Below are 21,108 nucleotides of genomic sequence, written 5' to 3'. Positions count from 1 at the left end.
TGCTATTATAATTGTTGTATAATTATTTAAAAAATTTTGAGATGCTGTGGTCATATTGTGGTTGTATTGCAAGTGTAATTGTCCATGTGTGGGTCCTGTGTACTGCATCGGCCTTTCTGCCCAGCCTCCTGGTGCCTGGTTTTTGTGCCCATGTGTGTGCCTGGGCTTGGGCACATGGCTAGCTCTCTGATTCTTGTCTGCATCTGTTACCCAGTTCTGGCTTCTCCTGGGGCTAGGCACTCAGAATTAGTTTCAGCTAGCCCTGCTCCCTTCAGAGAATCTTGTTTCTGGCTTCCTTTTCCAGGACTGAACTCACTTCTCTCTTTTCTTTCTCATCCTCTTTTTTTGGGGGGAGGTGGGAGCTATAATTGACATATACTGTTAATAGAGTCACCATGCTGTACATTACATCCCCATGACTTATTTATTTCATAAATGGAAATCTGTACCTTTTGACCACCTTCACTCACTACACACACACACCCCTGTGGCAATCACCAATCTATTCTCTGTATCTATGAGCTCTCTCTCTCTCTTTTTTTTTTTTTTGGTATTGTGTGTGTGTGTGTGTGTGCATTTAAGATCGTACGTCTAAGCGAGATGTGGTATTTGTCTTTCTTTGTCTGACTTATTTCACTTAGCATAATGCCCTCGGGGTCCATCCATTGTTGTTGCAGATGGCAAGACTTCCTTCATTTTTATGACTGAATAATTCCCTTATACTTTACCTGACATCCAGACCACTTGTTAGCCCATCCTGATACCGGTTCCTACACATTTGATCTCTCCCTGGGATGTTAATATCTGCGCAGCTGAGCTGAAGTTTTGTGCTCCCTCTCTAGGGTTTGGTTGGTGGTCAGTTGGCACATCTCTTGCCATGATAATTGCCTGATTTTTTGACCTGGTTTCTGTTCTCCAGTCCTGGCTCTGCCCGTTACCTCCTGTAGTGCCTCATGGTTCATGAATGTGGCACGGATAGAATGAGATGACTGCCATAGCAGAGACCTGTCACTGCGTGTTTAAGGAGAAATTTGGCCCACTCATGACCCCCAAGTGTGTGCAGCTCTTCAGAATATGAATGACAAAATAATTTTTATTACAATCTGTATTAATGCTGGGGTGGAAGACTTATTTAGAAGCTCAGTTGACATTTCTAAAACTATTAGTGTAAACGATCCATTGTTGTGGTAATTTAGCACTTTACCAACATAGAAAGCAATGATTCTTTTTTTTTTGCGGTACGCGGGCCTCTCACTGTTGTGGCCTCTCCCGTTGCGGAGCACAGGCTCCAGACGCGCAGGCTCAGCGGCCATGGCTCACGGGCCCAGCCGCTCCGCGGCATGTGGGATCTTCCCGGACCAGGGCACGAACCCGTGTCCCCTGCATCGGCAGGTGGACGCTCAACCACTGCGCCACCAGGGAAGCCCGAAAACAATGATTCTTGCTATCAGGAAAATATAAGTTGCTGCATTGCATGTGCAGCTTTTACCAATTCTTATGAAAGACACGGTTCCATGTTTCAATGTGAGGTGATCATGGAAGGGTTTTGTTTTTGAGACTGATGACAGATATTTCAGAATAATGTGTATATGGATCATTGAAACCACTGAAGGGGATTTAAGTTGCAAGTCCCAGTAGGTCTATAGTTTGGATTCTAGTTCTCCCAGTAAAATATGGTCATCAGTGTGATATCCACTCTCCTGTGCTGCAAAGCAAGGGAAGATGAAAGCCTGGGCCAGAATGGCAAAGTCAACATTTCAACTGATATTTATTTTGTACCATCAGAGGTACTTTAATTATGCATATGCCCTCTACAAAATTGACTTACCAGTGTGAGGGTATGTGAGTTTAGAAAAATATAATTTTACACTTAATCTAAGCACTTATAAATTGAATGTGAGGCCCGAATGTATCTCTTTTGAGTATAAAAGGTCGAAGATGAAGTTCCTGTATAATCCAAGTACTTGAAACTATTGTGAAAATATCGCATGAGCCATCTAGGATATGAATATTTTCAAAACACTGGGTAGCAGATGAGATTACCATAGATTTTTCTGGATGTTGAACTCAGGATGGGACTGACTTGCTAAATTAATTATGAGATGTTTCTAGGATAGGAATGTATAATCTTATCAAGCTAAGGAAATATGTTGAAAGATTGATTTAAAGAAAAAAATAAGTGAAATAGCTTTGAAACCAGGGACTTATTTGATCTCTTATTGTTATTCCCCAAACTGTTGATACTCACCGGTGACCAGAAGTTGCGCATTCCTTTCAGTGACTAAATCAGTTCAGCCCTGAGAGGAGCCATCGACTGAGATTCCAGAGCTCCTCTGTTGGGGCCTTCAGTAAGGTGCTCATGTTTTTTTCCACGTCGATTTAGGGAGCGCACAGAGGAAGATGGAGAGAGAAGGAGAGGGAGAGGAAGGGAGAGAGGGGTTTAGTGGTTGGGAGCTTAGCTTGGTTGGGCTCAGGCTCCTTTGGTTTGGAATCAAGCTGCACCACTTACTAATCGTGTGACCTTGGACAGTTTAACCTCCTTGTGTCTCAGATGCCTCATCTTCGGATAATAAAGCCTTGACCTCTTGGGTAGCTGTAAGGACTGAATGAGTACACGTCTCTTAGCACAGGGTCTAGTCCGTAGTAAATAGGCAAATAGTAGGTGCTGTTATTATGTTTGTTAGCAAGATAATAATAAAATGGTAGCTGTGTTATGCTACCTATTGTTGCATAACAATAGATAATGGAAACTGTTGGCTGGGCATAATTCTAATCTCTTAGGTGTGTCGATCCTTATGAAGAGCAGGGATTCACTCATTCTTTTGCATTTCAGCGCAAACTTGGGGGTAGTATAAAACACTTATGTTTTCTCTGAAGAAAGGACCTATTGGTTGAACTGGCATACAGGCTTGGAAAACAGTTGTTATTTTTGTTGGTTTTTATTGTTGTTATGGTAGAAGTGAGTCAAGAAAGGGGAGAGATTGACTTCTTTATGAAGTGGTTTTCAAGCAAAAGGCGAATTTCCTTATAATCTGATTCTTCTGCTTTTTCTGTAGGAAAAAGTACTCAGAGGATGATACTTTTAACCAGTTGGTATGCCTGCATTATAACCCGTTAAGAATCTTTTCTGAACCTGCCTTAATCAGCTTGATGCAGTGAATCCTGAATTGCTTCTCAAATGTCCCTTTGATCACTGTTGAACATAACACGGGTAGGGGTGAGGGCAATTCATATTTTTCATTACCTGTAGCCAAACATGGAGATTCAAGATGGAAATATGTTTAAGTGAATATGTCCTGTATCTTGAGAAATCGGAACAAATCCCAGTAGATATTTTTGGCTTATGAAGGGAAGCCTTGTTGAAAACTTTGGTCTGTTGAATGTTGACTAGCTGGCTCTTTATTACCCCACCTGTGCAAAGTGGATGACGCACGGTCTGGAGGAGGGAGAGGAAAGAGACCTGCATTCTGGGAGTAGGAGGGTGGATGGTAGTAGTTGCCCTGGAAAGTCCCCCCCCATTCTATATTTTTATGAGAGAGGATTATTGAGCATCAGTCCTTTTCCTTCCTGCAGGTTCCATTCAAAATATTGTGAGATGCTAGGATTGATGACAGTTGTGTTTACATGTAGATGTATTTCTGATGTATTTGTGGGGAGGAAGGTGATCTCCGCGTCTTACCCTTCCGCCATCTTGAAGGTCTCTTGACAGTTGTGTTTATACTGCTTTTGACTGGGAGAGCTACTATCAGCTGGACTGCTGTGTTGCCAAATCTTGTTGGGAAATAGGAGTATCCAGAGTACCGTTCTCACCCAGTGCACGTGTAATTGATCAACAGCCAGCTAATAAATCTGATGATAAATTTGTCTGTAATTGATAGTTTACTCATATGAAATAAGTAACATAAGTGTATAGATACGTGTACATGAATATAAACACATATACATAAATTATGTAGGGTTGTATAATATCAAAATATTTGTTACAACATAGAGAGTACCATGTTACTAAAATGGATGACTAATCTTATTTACCTCTTGGGAATCAATTGAGCCATTGGATTCCCCAGCAAATGCGTTTTGATCAAGATCACGACAAGATATGTTTGACAGCAACTTCAAATTATTAGAGTTTATTACATATTTAAAGTCTGAAGTCCGTTGAGATTGTATGTATCTGATTTTTAGCTTAGAGAGATAAATCTGTCGATATTTTGTTCCAAGGACTATGTCCTCAATGCTGTATAGTTACCATGTGCTCCGTAAAAACCACACACCTTCTTGGATGGTCTGGAATATGGTGTGATGCTCGGCCCTTCTCTTTAGGCTAAACAAGGTCAGAATCAGGAATGCAGAGATTAATATGCTTCATGTATATACAGTATAACTTTCAGGCATATGTACTGATCGAACCTGCACTAGTTGCAAGAGTTTAATAATTAAGGATTGGGTTCCTTAGCTGTGAACATTGTTATTTATGGTGTTTATTATGGGTGTGCTATGCTGATCCTGGAAAAATCAGGGAAAGAGAAATATTTGCCGGGCAAACTTCATTTCTTAAAAAAATGCTTGAAAATGTGTTTAATTATTTCACTTTTATAGGAAACTGAAGTGTAACCCTGTCTTTAACGATCTAGAATTATTCCAGTACAACAACAACAAAAATTATAATGCAAACAGTGATATTTAAATGTACTAAATAGCATGTGAACCCAGTCAGCTTTTTATGATTTATCCGTTTTTAACTTCAAAGACTCTGGTTAGCTTGCATTTTTTTTTTTAAATGAATGGGTTGATCACAGCCAGCGAGGAAAACGGCTGAAGTCTATCAGCTGTAAATTGGTACAAAGCACTAAAAGGGACATTAGCCTCTAATCAGATTCTAACAGTTCATTAAACCTGCCTTTCCAGAATCGCTCTTTGTCTTTGCAAGGCATCTTCTTCCCTTTCCATCTGGGCAAGACCTCCTCCAGGGTAGGAAGCAGTATCAACTCATCCTTCATTGTCTACCAACCAAACAGCCTACGGGAGGCTTTGTTAGGGTGGATTCCATGCTGCTGTGAAAGGCCCGGCAGTTGAGGGCTGCTGGCAGCAGGAAGGCTTTCCTGAGCTTGGGAGGTAGCAAACCAAGCTGGCTGCTTCCAAGCATGGAAGCAAGTGACACATTGGGATTTGAGGTCCATGCCTGATATGCAAACAACCCACCAGCCTCCGCGAAAGGATCTTAAGCTTGGAACAAATGCACTGAGCTCACCAGTAATGCCATAGTTCCTTCTGTTCTAAGCTATTAGGATGCAAAAATCCCCCCCCCAAAATATGGACAAGTCAAAAGCAAACATGTAAAAACAATGATGTATCCTGCCAGTTTTAATAATATTGTACATTTCTAAGAGAGGAACATGACAGTAATTTTTCTTCTTTTTATTACCTAACAGACTAGGTAGCATGGGATTTCTAAATGCTCATTAGTTAGCTCTAGCGTAAATTTGCTTTTTCTTCTTGCCGTTGATTTCTCTGAGCAAATATTTGTGATAAGAAGCCCCATACATTTTATTTCTCAGAGTATTTTTCTTAAACAAAAAGGAGAGTCAAGAAATGGGAGAAATAATTAGAGCTTCACTATACTGCACTCTGTTGGTATTATTTGGTAATAAAAACGTTTAATTTATGATGTGTTGAAGTGAGAGTTGTTTTTATTTAACTGTCTGTTGGGGAGAAAAGCAACTCCATGAATGGCGAAAACCTGAAGGTTTAGAAGTGATATTTAACCTTTGTCACCATGTAGGCAAAACATTTAGAAATGTCTCTATCTTTTAATAAGACCACCTTAGTGTCATGTGGTTACATTCTATAACAGCAAAGACACTAGTCTAAAAACTCAGTCAAACTTAGTCATTTTAATTTCTTGGTTTAGTCAGTGTTTGAGGGTAAAGTTGGCATTCTCAACATATTTTAAAGCAGGAGGCTGATTTTGGCCTGAAGCAAGCACTGATGTGTGGCTTTCTGACTCCCTTCCTAGGTTGTTGACTTCAGAAAATCCCCGAAGCTGTGGAAATTAGTCAAAAAATAACCCTGATTTAATCTTTTTATAGATGTTTGAAATTCTATTGCACCACAATAGAAGTAAGGTTTTCCCTTCAAGAGGTGTCAAATGGAGGCAAACATATAGTGGAACAGAAACCAAATTGTCGTTTATTCTTTGATTATGACTTCAGCTTAAGAATTCACTCTTAATCCAAGATTTATGTTAGTTGTTTTTAAAGCAGATGTTTGCCGTTGAAAGGTAGAAATTTTCATTTGATCAGATATACCATGATACCGGAATTCACTCTCCAGCATTATAGTATCTTGTATTTAAAGTTATTTCCACTTTGACAGTAGTATGAGAGTATATAAATTATTTTGATCTGTCTTTTCCTTTATGGATTTCTGTATACAGTACAACCTCCAGAGCTAAGGAAGAAAGAAACTTGCCTGGTATTTCCTTGCACGATTGCAAGTGTGATGAGTTATTCTGGCCCCGTATAAATTAACGTAAGGTTGCCTTACTCCAGTTTATTACCGTCTGACCTCCAACCCAGGGGTCATAGAATCAGACTGATTAATTCAAGTTCTTGGTCATTATTTCAAATGAAAGTTCAGCATGGGGGGATAATTGGCTGTGCTGATGTTCTCCTTTAATTATACTATATTGTTAAAAAATTAGGTTAGCAGTACTAAATGTACTACAATGAAGGCAGACTCTACTAGCTGTCCTCTTCTGAACGCTTTATAGCTGAATTTCCCTCTCTCTCTTTTTTATTCTCAGAATATCAACACCCTTGAGAACAGAATGTTAATGCTTGATGGGATGCCGGCAGTCAGAGTCAAAACAGAGCTTTTGGAATCTGAACAAGGGGTAAGCAGAAGTTTCCGACGATGCCCCACCCCCTTCTCTTTAAGAGAGTGGCAGTGTTTACCTCCAGAGTGTTCTAAGGTTTGCAGAACACTGCTGATTTTTCACTTGCTTCAGCTTTTCTCTCTTGAGTAAAAATCATCTGAGACCATGGTTGATTCTCACCCATTTGCAACCTCAAATATTACTAACTTAGAAAAGATAAGTTCTTGAATTTAGGAAGGCATAGTGACCACACGGCTTTATTTAAATTGGTGAATGTTTTGGAAAACTAATTCAAATCCAACTCGCAGAGGAAGAATTAAAAAAATAAGATGGGACTCTAACCTCAATGTCAAGGTAGTTTGGTTCTTGCTAAGTTAGGAAATAATAAAGTACAGTTATGGGAATGTTACTGTTTTGGGATGGATTTCTCTTTTTGACATTTGTTTTTACCCTTTTTTATAGTTGATAGTGAGTTTGAAAAGCACATAAAAGCAAAAGAAAGCTTATTGAGCAATAACGTAGCCAAATTGACAGTTTATGGCTACTGAAAGTGTAAGGACTTAAGAACACAGCTAGATTTTTTAAAACGATGTGGGTGATTTTATAATTGTTAACATCTATAGCTTCACTAGTAAAAATCATAATCACCGCGACGTGATTCCTTGCAGCATTGGCTGACCACCTTTTGTATTTAAGGGAGAAAGCACTGCCTACCTGTCTTACTAAAACAGCATCACAGAGGCGAGTACACGTGACCGCAAAAAGGACATCGATTAAATATATATTTAATCTTAATCTTATTTGTGTATCCCTTATTCAAAAAAACCAAAACAAAACATTAGCAGTGTTTTGTAATTGAGCAATCAAATTTAAGTGTTAATAAACTCTCACTCTTACAACAGTCAGTACGCATGAGTTCCTCTGGGACCCCATTCAAGAGGTTAGGATACTGATGTACCAAAATTATTTTGTAATGAGGACACTCGAGGGCAGGGATCTCGATGGTTGCATTTAGAGGGTTCTCCAGTAACGTCCCCATTCCTGAGCACTATGTGGCAGGGTGTATGGCATCTCATGATATATTTCTCTTCCGTGTAAGTCAGTGTCTGAAACAGACCCCCATCCCATAGAGCATATCATTTCATCTTTATGTTCAGCGTAGACTGTGGTAGCTCTGAAATGCACATTGTGGAGTATGTCAACCGAGAACATAACCCCACAGTCTGCGTGACATAATGACTGAGTCACAGAGATTCAACCCCAAACTTAGGCAGTAGAGCATCATGAAAGAAAAGACTATGTGTTGGTTATTAATAATTGCTTGTTCATTGTAGACAAACCTTTAGAAAAAATCATGTGTTCACCTGGATTTTCTAGCCTGACACTCATCAAGTTAAACTCTATATCCTCCAAACTAAGTAGTTCTTTACCTTTGTTTTCTTAACCAAACCACAGAAGGATGTGTTTTATTTCTTAGGAGTTCTGTTTTCTTAATCTAAATGCATTAGCATCAGTTTAATAAAATAAATTCCTACATACCCCGTGTTTAAGTTTAACAAAACATACAGACTGTAACATCTTATTTGGAGAAGGCAGCCTGATGGAAAAGTGAAAATGGTATGTTTCACAATGTCGCTTTTATTTCACAGTATGTTCTTCCACTTAAATAACAGTAAATCTGTTCAAGTCATACATGTTGGAGGGAGGCAAAAAAGTACAGAAAACCAGTCAGAATATGTTACCTGGGCTATTAGGCAAAGCCAGGAATAGTGCATTGTTGTCACCAGTCCTGGGAATCTGTAAGAACATCTAGGTACTTCTCTCTCCTTTACTATCATTTTTCAGTTTTAAGGTAAGGTTTGCATGAAAGGTTTAAGTATACAAAAAACAAAAGCCAATATTCCCAGGAGTTTTACAGTGTGAATAAGAAACTCATGTCACATTATTTATAGAAAGTATTTTTCTGTCCTCAAATAGGGACAGGAAAAATTGTAGGTTCTAGGTTTTACTTAATGCCTGTTCATTAAAATCCGTTTTCTTCTTTGTGAATGGAGCCGATGTTGGTACTTTAACCCTAATTTAGAATGTGTGTGTTGGAGGGGAATAGAAACTTCATTTATTCTTTTCCTTAGTCTCGTATATACTTTTCTTAAGTATATGACACGCAAACTTTTGTTCTCTTTCACAGCAAAGCTTTAAGAGAAGCAGACCACAGTGTTGAATGGAATGTATTATGATTTAACTATTTATAGAATACAATTAAGTTGTACTTAGTCGTTTGTAATACTTTAAATCAACTCTTCTTTAAACAGCTGAAATCTTGAATTTTAGTGAACTTTATTTTTCGTCCCTTTACTGGAGTTTTTTATTGGGGGTGATGGGATGGGTGATAATACTGTGTAATTTCAGAATCTCAGAACTACTTTTAGATAAGGAGTGCTAGGATTCTGAAGATTTCTTGATTTCCGTCTTACAGAACTCTCCTCATTGAGTATTAAAGGCTGTTTGAAGTTTGATTCTTCATAAGAAAATGTGAACATATTGGTGACATTAAAATCATCGCATGTGTGATTATGGGCTTTTGAAAAAGATGAGATGTTAGTTACAGTGAACAAAGCATTATAGAAATGTATCTGTGCATCACAACAATGAATGGGAAAGCCTGAAGCTTGCGCGTTAGTGGGATTCTCTAATCACTGTGGAAACCTAGTTCTGAGACTCTTCCATCAGCGTTAAGGGGAAAAAGAGCCAGTCTGCCTTTCAGGCTACAGGCATATTGTAAAGATCTGCTACTTTACATGGACCTCCTGTCTCAGGGCACCATGAAGGCATCTGCTCCTTCCCTCTTTCTTGTCATAAATAGTCCCTTAGGTCTTCGGCTGTCAGCTGGTCTCTGCATGTGCCCCCTCCTCTCCAAGGAATTCAGGACTAGATGAGCACATTTCAGAGCTTAAAGAAAGACTGTGGAACAGGCCGAGGTTGGCCACTCTGCTTTCTCTTCTCTGAAAAGTTCTGGCTGCCTTGCCTCTTCCTCTAAATAGTTCCGTGGTGTGTACGTGGCCCCATCTCTTTAATCAGATTCTAAGCTCTCAGAGGGCAAGAACTATCCCTTGTGTTTTTCTCATAGTTCCTGGCAAGTGCTCAGAAAATACGTGCTTTATTAAACTTGTCCAGGCATTGTAACTGGCATGGTGCAAAATATGAAACTAGTCAATAGCTGCTTATAAAGCTGCTCTGTCTACCTCATAGGGTTGTTGTGAACATAAAAATAAGAATTGGAAATATTGGAAATAATAGATTCCCTTTGGTGGCAGTCTTCATCTTGTAGCCATGTGAACTGGATGGATAAGAGTGGCTAATTCAGACCATCTCTGTGTGCCTTGCTTCTCTTTGGAACCCTTAGTTTTGTGGTATTGAAGTCGATCATTGTTGCAGTCTCCTGAAATGTGACCTAAGTTTTCTTCAGCCTTCTTGGTGATACAGCGCATGCTGCCGCGTGGTCCGTGGCAAGGTCATGTGCTCTTGTGATATACTTCAGGGGCACAGCGTGGAGTGACTTTGTCTGTGACCTTTGGTGCTTGTGTCCTGCTGTTCTAAGAGCTTCTCAAGTGTGCTCTCAGCCTTGGGATGTTCTAAGGTGTTATTAAGCCCAGGACTAAAGCGGGAAGAGGAATGCTAGAATTTGTAAACCTAGAGGTAAGGCGGTGTGCAGAGAACAGGCACCACTTCAAAGACATAAAACGTGATTTTATTCCTGGCCCTGCAGCTCCCTAGCTGGAACGGCATTGGGAAGGAACTGCCCATCTCCAGGCCTCTGTGTCTTCCTCTGTGCAGTGGGGATGTTAAGAGACGAGACCTTCCAAATTCAGTCTGACGGTCTTTGATTCTGGTCACAGGCATGGAGTGAGCGAAAGCATTTCCAGTGACGAGTCTAAGAGTGATACTGCAATGAAACTGCCTGTGTGTGGAAGTAGAAATGCACAGACTTTAAAGTGAGACAGACCTGAGTTAAGATGCTTCCTCAGCCGTCTCTGTCCACCTGTTCCTCCTCACCTGGGAGGTGGAGCGAACCATCCAGCCTCACAAGGGCCTGACTGCATGTGGTGGGTGCTCAAGAAATGTTCTCCTTTTGACGAACAATAGGATTATAAAGGGCCCCATTGCTTCACTTTCCGTTGCTGCAGTTCTCATAGGTACTTAGTAGAGGTTTCAACATCTGCATTAATTTGTAATCCTAAGAGAGGACTTCAGGTAAATCTTAAGCTTTGTTTTTTTATTTTAATTTTTATTTAAGCATATCTGGAGAAACGTTGCGAATTCTGCTTAGATTTTATCATGTAAAAAAATAGAATGATGGGGCTTCCCTGGTGGCGCAGTGGTTGAGAGTCCGCCTGCCGATGCAGGGGACACGGGTCGTGCCCCGGTCCGGGAAGATCCCACATGCCGCGGAGCGGCTGGGCCCGTGAGCCATGGCCGCTGAGCCTGCGCGTCCGGAGCCTGTGCTCCGCAACAGGAGAGGCCACAACAGTGAGAGGCCCGCGTACTGCAAAAAAATAAAAAAAAAATTAAAAAAAATAGAATGATGAAGCCAGAAATCAGTTATTATTTTAACACAGAAGTGATACCGCTTGGTGTGATAATGCTATTTGGCCATAATTTTTAAAAAAGGAGTCTGAGTTCACATACTTTAAAGACTTGTTGGTATATTTCCAGATGAAATAATTCGATGGCTGGGATTTGCTGCAAAATAAAAGGGGAGGGTGGAATGGATGGGGATAGAGATGCAGTAAGATTGGTCATGGTTCCATCATTACTGAAGCTGGATGATGGGTGCAAGAGGGCTTATTTAACTCTTCTGCCTAATCTTATATATGTTTGAAATTCTTTAAAGTAAAATGTTTAAAAAAGCTCTCTCAATAAAAATTTGAAAAATACGTAGGCGTCAGAGGGAGACGGGAAAGAATCATTCCTCACTCAGTCACCCTCGCTCTTCGTGTTCTAAGGCCTGAGGGGTCTGCCACAGGGATGGAGCGGACCTGAGTCCTTCCTCCAACCACAAGGGTGTTGGAGCCCTTGGTTTTTCCTCCTCTCTCTCCTCTTTGTAGAGGCAGGTGAAGCCCTGATCCGCGGGCTTGTAGGCACAGGGAGGTGGCAATAGCGTGGCTGAGGGAGAGAAGGAGATGGGATGTTCTGCCCATTTTAAGTGTTCCGAGCAGTTGGTAATTGGGTGATAAAAGACCCCTCTGTGTTACACTGTGGGAGACGGCCTAAGGTCGCTTTACCACAGCCCGGGAGCTGGGGAGGGGACAGGTATGGCAGCGGATAGGTATGGTTCCATGGCTTCCTAGCAGAAAATATCAGCCCTGGTCGGACCAGAGATCTCTGAGCGCTCTAATTTTAGAGGTAGGACAAAAGAGAATAATGGTTCTTTCCCCTGGAGGCTTGCAGTGCTTTTGCAAACCGTTCAGTAGGACATTCATAGCAAGGTGTTGAAGACATTTCTGTATCAAGGAGAAGTAGCGCCGTTAAGGCGACTATATTGTCACGTCCTTAAGAGCAGAGCTAATGCTTTTTGTTTCTCGTTATTCCTCATCCTCCCAGCGCAGGGAGCTGATGCTTAGGCAGAGCTCAACAAAGAGCGATCAATTCAGAGGCTCTTTATTGTAAGTGGGAGCCAGTGTCAATGGCAGAATTGAGATTTCGAGACAGGTGCCATTTTGGAAAAGCCGCCAATCCTTAGGTTTGATAAACAAAGAGAAACAGGTGCAAGTGTTGTAGCTGAACCTACATGTGTGCTATGCAGTGCTGATTGGAGACAGGCAGTTACATTAAAATTCAGTGGCTTTAGAGAAAAACACTCCACAACACGTCTAACTTCTTTTTCCTCAGTAAACCACTATGTTTAACTTAACATAGAAGATTTAATATACATTAGTGTGTCAAGGCTTAGTAAGACAGTGTTACTTTAATGACTATCAGACGCGCACGAGAAGGCATTATAAAAATGCCACTTGCGTTTCCCTTCCACAGTGCCTCATTATTACCCCCTCTACCTTGGGAACAGGGGCCAGCATAGCTAGTAAATTGGTAGAATTATCTTAGACATACGATGTTGCTTATCACTTAGTATTCTCTGATGACCCACTACTTGAGATCTTTTGATCCGTAGTCCAGTCTTTGCATGTCACTACCTGGCTTCAAAGAAAAGCATACGCAGAAGCTACGTTATTGCTAATACAAGAAGACCATTATTTTTTTAAAAAGCAGGAAAAAATATCTGCACTTGCAAAACTCATATTTTAGGGAAGAGCTGTCCTCCTGTAGAAGCAGAGTTGGACTGATTTTAATAATGTCAGAATGGCCAGTAAATGTATTAATAGAAAGAATTGAAAATCAATGAGCTGTGATAGTAATTACAGATAGTACCCAAGGGAAATATAGCAGGCAGCCAGACCCTTTCCCTCGGGGCCTGCCCTGGGCAAAGCTATGAAGCTGATAATTCTGCCCCCTTTCTTTCCCATTAGCAATGTACTTTCTCCTTCAACTTTATTCCCTTCCGCCTGCCATCCAGACACCCTTGACCCCTCTGTGCAGTGTTAGTTCTTGGTATCCACAGATGACCGGTTCTAACTGCAGTCGTATTAATTGAGGAGAATGTGAAATGCTATTCTTTCCAAGCATTATTTGCATTTGCACAGGGTCAGTGCTTTGTAAAAAGGAACATTTTTTTAAAGAAATTTCATGCTCTGAGTAATCTTGATTTGGGGGAAATTAACCTTTCCAAAATATTTCAGCTTATGAACGATCGTGTTCTCCTTCATGTACCAGTCTTTGTAGTAGAATCAGGAAAAAAAAATCTGGAGCATGAGGTGTATATTTCTCTGTGTCTAGGTGTGTTTTCTTATACTAATATTTATATACTGATTCAGAGTCTATAAAGTGCCTCACAAAAATATCTTATGTAGCCCTTGGAGGACTTTCTGCTCCTGACTGTTAGGGATTAACTGCTATGGGTATCAACCTCCCACCATAAACACTAGAAAGCCAGACAAAATACATGAAATGTTTTTCACGTATTGGACAATAGGCAGTTAAGGACTGTGATCCTTGGGACGTGGGACGAGAAAGGGGGTGATGCTACTCTTGCCTCAACCTCCTGCCTGGAGGCAAAGAGGGAGGGCGGACCCAGAGAGGGTCTAGCAGTCACACTGAGCTAGGCAGGCAGGGTTTGTAATTTGGAGAGGTCAAGGCAATTAATTTTTAAAGAGAACAATAACAGAGAGGACGGGGTTGTACAAAGAGGGCTCTGGGGATCTTCAAACTGGTCCCTTTAAGGGTTTTGCTAAGTAATGATCTGCCTGTGTGAGGAGGAAGGCAAGGAAAGAACAAGGATGGCAACGGGTGGAACGATTCTTGGATGTCACATAAAATTCACAGAAACCATATGGGAGAGACCTCTTCATACATGGGCATTTGGTAGAGGTCTCAGAAGGGCCACAGCTTAGTAATAGAACTGAATTAGTTCCATAATAGTCTGGTCTGGACCTTTCCATGACAGAAAGGATCAGACTGATCTGCAGGTTACTTAGTTGTGCCAGAACAGAATCCAACAGTCTCAAAGGAGGACAGATCTAGCCTTCAATAACGTAAAAGTAACAGTGTCGTGGCATTTAATCAAAATCGATCATATAGAAAAAAAATTTAAAAGCTGAACAGAGTCTCAGTGACCTATGGAACAATCCCAAGTTGTCTAATACATGTACAATTGGACTCGCAGGACAAATATTTGAACAAAGAAATGGCTGGACATGCTCCAAACGTGATGAAAACTATAAACCCACAAATCCAAGTTCAGCCCCAAGCAAAAGAAATCACGCCAAAGCATATAATAATCAAATTGCTGAAAACAGGTAATGAAGAGTAGTCTTAACAGCAGCCAGGGGAGAAGGAGGAAATATACCTGCCATACAGTGGAACAAAAATCAGACTTCTTATCAGACACCATTCAGGGCTGAAGAAAGAACTTCCTTAGGTAGCGGTAAAAGGACACTAGATAGGAATTTGGATCAACACAAGGAAATGAAGAGCACTCAAAATGGCAAATACCTAGGCAAATATAAAGATTAAAAAAAATTTTAGAAGAAAAATTGCTCAAAGCAAACATAATAACAATACATTATAACATATATTGAAGGAAAATGAGTAACAACAGTAGCACAGAAATGGGAGGATGGAAGGAAGGATACTGTTGTGTGTGTGAAGAGTTGTGGTATCATTTGAAGGTAGTCTGTGTTAAGTTAAAGGTGTAACGCTGTAAATCCTAGAGCAGCCCCCCTACACACACACACACACACACACACACACACAAGAAAACAACCAGATAGTATCTAATAAATCAATGGTAGAGATGAATTGGAAACATTTGAAAAGGTACTCAACTGTATTTAAAAGAGAGCAAGAAAAGAGGAAAAATGAACAAAGGACAGGAGAAATAGAAAACAAATAGCAGGGTAGTGCATTTAAACACAACACCTTGATTATTGTATGAAATGCACATGGTTTAAGCACTTCATCTAAAAGACAGATTGTCAGATTGGAAATAAAAGTAAGATGCAACTACATTCTATCTACAGGAAACTCCCTTTAAAGATACAGATAGGTTAAAAGGAAAAAGAATCAAGAGTAGTCAAAATTACGAAACAGAAAATGGAATGGTGGTTGTCAGGTGGAGGTGGACATGGGGAGTAGTTTGATGAGGAGAGAGTTTCCATTTTGTGAGATGAAAAAACTGTAGAGCTCTGTTACAACAACAACGTGAATGCAGTTGACACTACTGAACTGCACAGATAAAAATGGTTAAGAGGGTAAATTTTATAGTATGTATTCATTACCACAATGAAAAATAAAAAAAAAAACATTTAAAACTCCAGGGAGCTGATGTTTACAATTGTCCAAGGGACAGTTTAGTATGGATTACTAAACTGAATGGCTGAAGGAGAATTTCAGCAGAAATTGCTTCAGGCAGTTCAAATGGTAAGTGACTTTTCAAAAAATCTGTTTGTTATAGCAGCAACTATGTGTAATATGAGTAATGGCCCTATTTTTACTTAAAACGGCCGCTTCTTAAATGAATGTTGGCTTTGACAACACCCTTCTTCTGACTCTGGAGGAAGAAGTTTTATGTGAAAAGTGAGGTTACAGTTGAGGAACCAGGCAGGGGTTGTTATGAGTGCCAAGCCTCTGAGCAGCTGAACATTTAAGTATAGCTTGTATTCAGCCCTCCATATCTGGCGTTCCTCCATATCTGTGTTCCGCATCCCCAGATTCAAGCAAGGTGGATCATGTAGTATTTACTGTTGAAAACAGTTGACGCGGAAGAGGACTCATGCTGTTCCAGAGTCAGCTGTGTCTGTGTTTAGTCATCCCAGTCCTGTAGATTGCGGGTCCTGTCGATCATCCAGATCAGAAACGTAATTCTTATGTCTGGTAACATTTTTATCATTGAAAAATTCAAATATATAAAAAACCCATCGAGAAAAAAATAAAAGGCATGATCACACTACCTTGAAATAAAAGCTGTTAATAGTTTAGAATTTTTTCTTCCAGGAAATTAATAATTCTGTAATAGACATTCTTTTAAACAAAAAGTAAAAGGATAGGAAAAGATGCATCATGTATACACCAAATAATTACAAAAAAACAAAACTGCAGTGCCTGTATTATTATTAGAGAAAATAGATTTAGGGACAAGGGGAACCAGAGATAAAACATCTCATAATATAAGAGAGTCAATTCAACAATCCAAGTTGCTTTTTTACCTTAGTAAACCCTTGAGTCAATATAATATTAACCCTATTAGTCATTAAAATTGCAGAGATATTGTACGTCCAAGGTCATATCACCAGTAAGTAACAGGCATGTAACTGGAGTTCATGTATTCTGAATCAGAATCTTTTCATATTGCAAGCTGTCCTTGACAGTATTATAACTAGTCATCACATTGGAAATGATCTGATTTCAAATAATTTCCACTACAATATTAATGTTTAAGAAAAATTTTAGATCTTATGAAAAGTTTTAATTCAGTACTCCAATAAATGCAGATTTACCAACAGAGGTTCAATGCCCAGTGAACACAGTAGCACGAAATAAATATGAACTCTTGGAATCTCTCTTTTACCTTAATTACATAGGATTAAAAAATATTTTACTACTTAGTGTATGTTTGTTTTAATATAAAATAACATTTTCAAAAATTTAATAGTAAGTAAAAATGTGCAAAAATACTCCCTGCTCATCACATTGGCAAAATTTTATTTCACTGTGTGTCTATCAATTTTAGAAATCAACAAATTGAGCAGAGCTGACAGCACACATTAGATGCACCTTCTAGAAAACTCTGTCTCTCTGTCTTAGTATTTTGAGAACCCAGAATTTCATAAATATGTAACATCAGAATGTCAACAGTTGTCTTTTTTTTTTCATTGCTTTACAAATTATGTCAGAGTCATCACTGAGGAAAATATATACTTTGCCACCAAGGCACATTCGACCTGGTGATAATTTTGATCAATTTAACGTCTTGCTGAATGGTCGTGTCTGTGGCCTGTGGAAAAATGAATTTGTCTCTAATCTGCTGGTCAGTCCTTTTTCTTCTCTTAAGGGCATATCGTCCGGAGATTTTCTTAATGAAGAAATATGTACTTCTCGTCAGTCATAAATGAGCTGTGAAGTTCAGATGACTCATAGTCTCCATGACCAATTCTATTTCCAATTTTAATTTCACTGTTACGCTCTTGTCATGACTAATTATATCTTTTTCAATAAAGCCATGCAGATAATGATTGAGATTATTTAGTCTTAAAGCCTATATCTGCTAAACAAGACAATCTTATTGTTCTTTACAATTAAGATAAAGACTGTACTGTTCTTAGGTTCGTTTTTTAAAGACCTCAGTTATATACTTTTTTTACCTTCAGATTGAAAGAAATTAGTACAACTGTGGGTTTAAAATCTGCAACCTCCCTTGGCTAAGTCAGTTATAACAGGGTAGTAGAATAAGTCTCTTGGGTCACTTCAAGTGATAAATTTCATATAAAGATGAGTATTCAAACCATTTACAAATGAATCATCAATATATTACTCTATTTACTGAAAAAAATAAAGAGGCAAAGTGTTTGAGGTGAAGTATTTTCTATGAACAATGCAACGGCTACTGGCACCTTTTAGGGACCTGACAGTCTGGACATTATTTTCCCACCCATACGTATGACCTTCTCAGGTATAAGATCACATATTTTTTCCCCAAGTGAATATTGTACTTACTAAAAATTTATATATCTTGCTGAAAATTTCTTCAGTCTTAACCATCAACTATTTTGCAAAGGAACGTGATTTTCATACCCATCATCATTATTAATATGGTAAATAAATACCAATGATATGACAAAACCCTTAACGTCTGTTGTTTTGTCAAGTCATAAAATAGATGTAGAGACAGTTATCTCTTTCCATTCACCTTGCGTGACTGTATACCCTCAATTCGCTCTCATTTCCCTCCCACCAAATTTTATTTGCCACAGTGACTTCTGATTTCCACGTTGACATTCCATAAATATGTAAAAGTGGAGATTTTGCCTTTGTCCTCTTCGGATTATTGTTCTTGGGGGTATATTCACATTTCTGTGCAGTGTTTTTGAATGACTGAAATGTTTCTGAGAAGGATGTGAAACATTTTCCTATATTTAAATTCAGGTGTAATAAAGGGTATAGAGTTCAGCTAGGTTAATGAAATTATATACATAATGCTTAACATAGTACACTGTGTATTAAGTAATCAATAAAAAGTAACTGCTCTTGGAATTGTTATTGTTAAGTCTGAATTTCTCCTTAATTTCATTATGTAAAGTACATTGCATATGTAAATTAAAATATATGTTCATTTATTCACATGGATTTTGGTGATGCTCCACAGTCACACTGTTTCATATGACACCATTATCAATTAAAAAATGGAACTGTCAATTTATGTTTACACAAGAGAAATAATATATATTGTGTTATTAATACCTGCCTTTATGCATAATTCACATTTAAAAATAAATCTTTAGTTCCGTATTCTTGAATTTTGCTTTGAAATACTATATCTTATTGTATGCAGCTAACTTTCCTTAAGCATAAAGAACAAGAAACAATTGTTACTGTAGAAAGCACTTGAAATTTTATTCAGAAACATTATGTGGCCATGATAGTTAAAGGAGTAGTGGTTTAAAAATAACTTTCTATTTTGTAAAACAAAACTAAACTAACTCTTTTCTAGTGAATATTTATAAAGTATTTTATTTCAAACTCCTATTTCCACAAAGACAAAGTTATATTGCCACCATTCAAAATCTCCATTGTCTTGGAAAATGTTTCATCTACAGAAGTATAGGAGAACTATAAGAGGCAAAAATAGTACATGCTATGGAATGTGACCAGTTTCCTAAATTAGTATCTTTTGCTTTTTCGTATAGGAAAAATGATGCATATTGTTATGCTGTAACATTCTGAAATCACTGGGGGAAAACAGTCACCAAGTAGTTGGTATTATTAGTTTTTGAATTACATGAGTTATTGTCTTTATGTCTTGTGAAATGTCTTGCTATTATAAGAGACCTATGGCCTTTGTTAGAAAAGAGTAAATTGTTCCCAAATGAAATGAAGTTTTACCTACATGATCTGACTCTCCTTTATGTAGCTGACATTATTCACGAAAACTTCTCAGCCTGCCCATTATCAGAATGTGTAGTGGCCCTTTGTGATTGCCTGACATCTTTTGTTTATCATCTTGACTTCCTGTTAGCTTCCATATTGTGATTCCAATTCCCCTGATAGAATCTTTACAAATAGCAAAAACACAGCCAAAACACCCTGTAGTTCCTAGACTCTCTTGCAGCTACGACTTGTTGCCAGTGAGTTGCACCACCCACTAGAGGGACACGAGAAGGAGGCAGTGCAAGGCTGATGCTCTTTGGGTGAGTGCAGTGGCAAGAACTTCCGGCTTTTGGGGGAGGTTGTAACAGACTTTTTGGCATCAGATGCTGGAGGACAGTAGTTGTGGAATTTTCACTGGAGGAGACCTGAGGTGTGGTTGGGCTTTCTTCCACCCACATTGTTCCTGGCTATGTAGTATTTAAGCCTGGTTCTCTGATGTACCAGAAGATTTTATGAACTGATATTTAAAAAAATATATTTCTCTCCACTGAAACTCCTCCGAGTGGGTTCTGTTTACAGCTGATACAATGAGGTCTACTCACTTTCCTGCTTAAATATTTTGGGACTTACCTTGGTGACTCTCCATGGTTAAATGTGTGGGCTCTAGAGCCAGACTGGCTGTACTTATGTCCTGTCTCTAACATTTTTTCTGTGACCTGAGCAAGCTACTTAAATCTCTGTCTTATTTTCTTCATCTGTAGAATGGGGATTATAAGAGTACCTACCTACTGGAGTTTTGGGGAAGATGAAGGAGTTAATGTGTATTATATCCCTTTGCTGCCAGCTGTTGCTTCAACCTAATACCCTCTCTGTTCCTGTAGTTTGTTTAGGTCATGGTTATCCTCCAAGTCCCAGGACAAAAATCTCTCTTCCATAAAGCATTCCCATTGATCTCTCTCTTCTCTGCACTTTTATCGAATCTATCTGTAGTCACTACCCACCCAATTTAGCACTTAATTGAGCTCAAATTGCATGATGCATATTAACTCTCAGCTTGATTTCAAGCACATTTATTTGTTAATTCAGTCTCAGAACAATCATTTATGGTGCTGGTTGTTAGGGATCAAGGTATATAGCCTGACTTGAAAGAGCCCCATGGTTTATTAGGAAGATGATCCTAGTATTAAATTTCCCCAAAAGACTAGTTGTGGAGGGTGCCACTTAGGGGTACTTCTGAGGGCCTGGTCCTTTATATCATCTCGTCTCACATTCCTGGTTGTCCACAGTGATCATCTCCACTTCAGCAGCGAGGGCAGAGTGAAAGAGGTATAATTCATCCCTTTGTTTGGACAACAGAACTCTGTTACTTGTACTATGAAGGAAGGATGCTGGTGTAGTACTGATTTTGGGGGTGATCCGTGCTCTTTGGGACTCTCCCACTCTTAGCTGACCTACTGGCTTCTCTCCTTCTCTTCCTCACCTTCTCATTTATGTTATTCCCCACTTTTGCTGTGGTACTGGATTTTCAAGCCTGT

General features: G+C 39.2%; 1 protein-coding gene across 5 annotated transcripts in view; it reads left to right on the top strand.

The window, feature by feature from the left end:
* KLF12 (KLF transcription factor 12) overlaps positions 1-21,108 on the top strand; it is a 448,314-nt gene that overhangs the window by 195,742 nt on the left and 231,464 nt on the right. For 3 of the 5 annotated variants that reach the window (XM_019921168.3, XM_073795296.1, XM_073795299.1), the window contains exon 3: positions 6,806-6,895. The exons of the other annotated variants lie outside the window; for them this stretch is intronic. In XM_019921168.3, the coding sequence (XP_019776727.2) occupies positions 6,806-6,895 (90 nt within the window). The remainder of the gene's footprint in view (positions 1-6,805; positions 6,896-21,108) is intronic. 5 annotated transcript variants of the gene reach the window in all.

This window comes from Tursiops truncatus, chromosome 18 (genome assembly GCF_011762595.2).
Source record: "Tursiops truncatus isolate mTurTru1 chromosome 18, mTurTru1.mat.Y, whole genome shotgun sequence".
NCBI classification, from domain to species: Eukaryota; Metazoa; Chordata; class Mammalia; order Artiodactyla; family Delphinidae; genus Tursiops; species Tursiops truncatus.
Note: the sequence above shows the minus strand (reverse complement) of the source record. Positions and strands in the feature narration are given on the sequence as shown.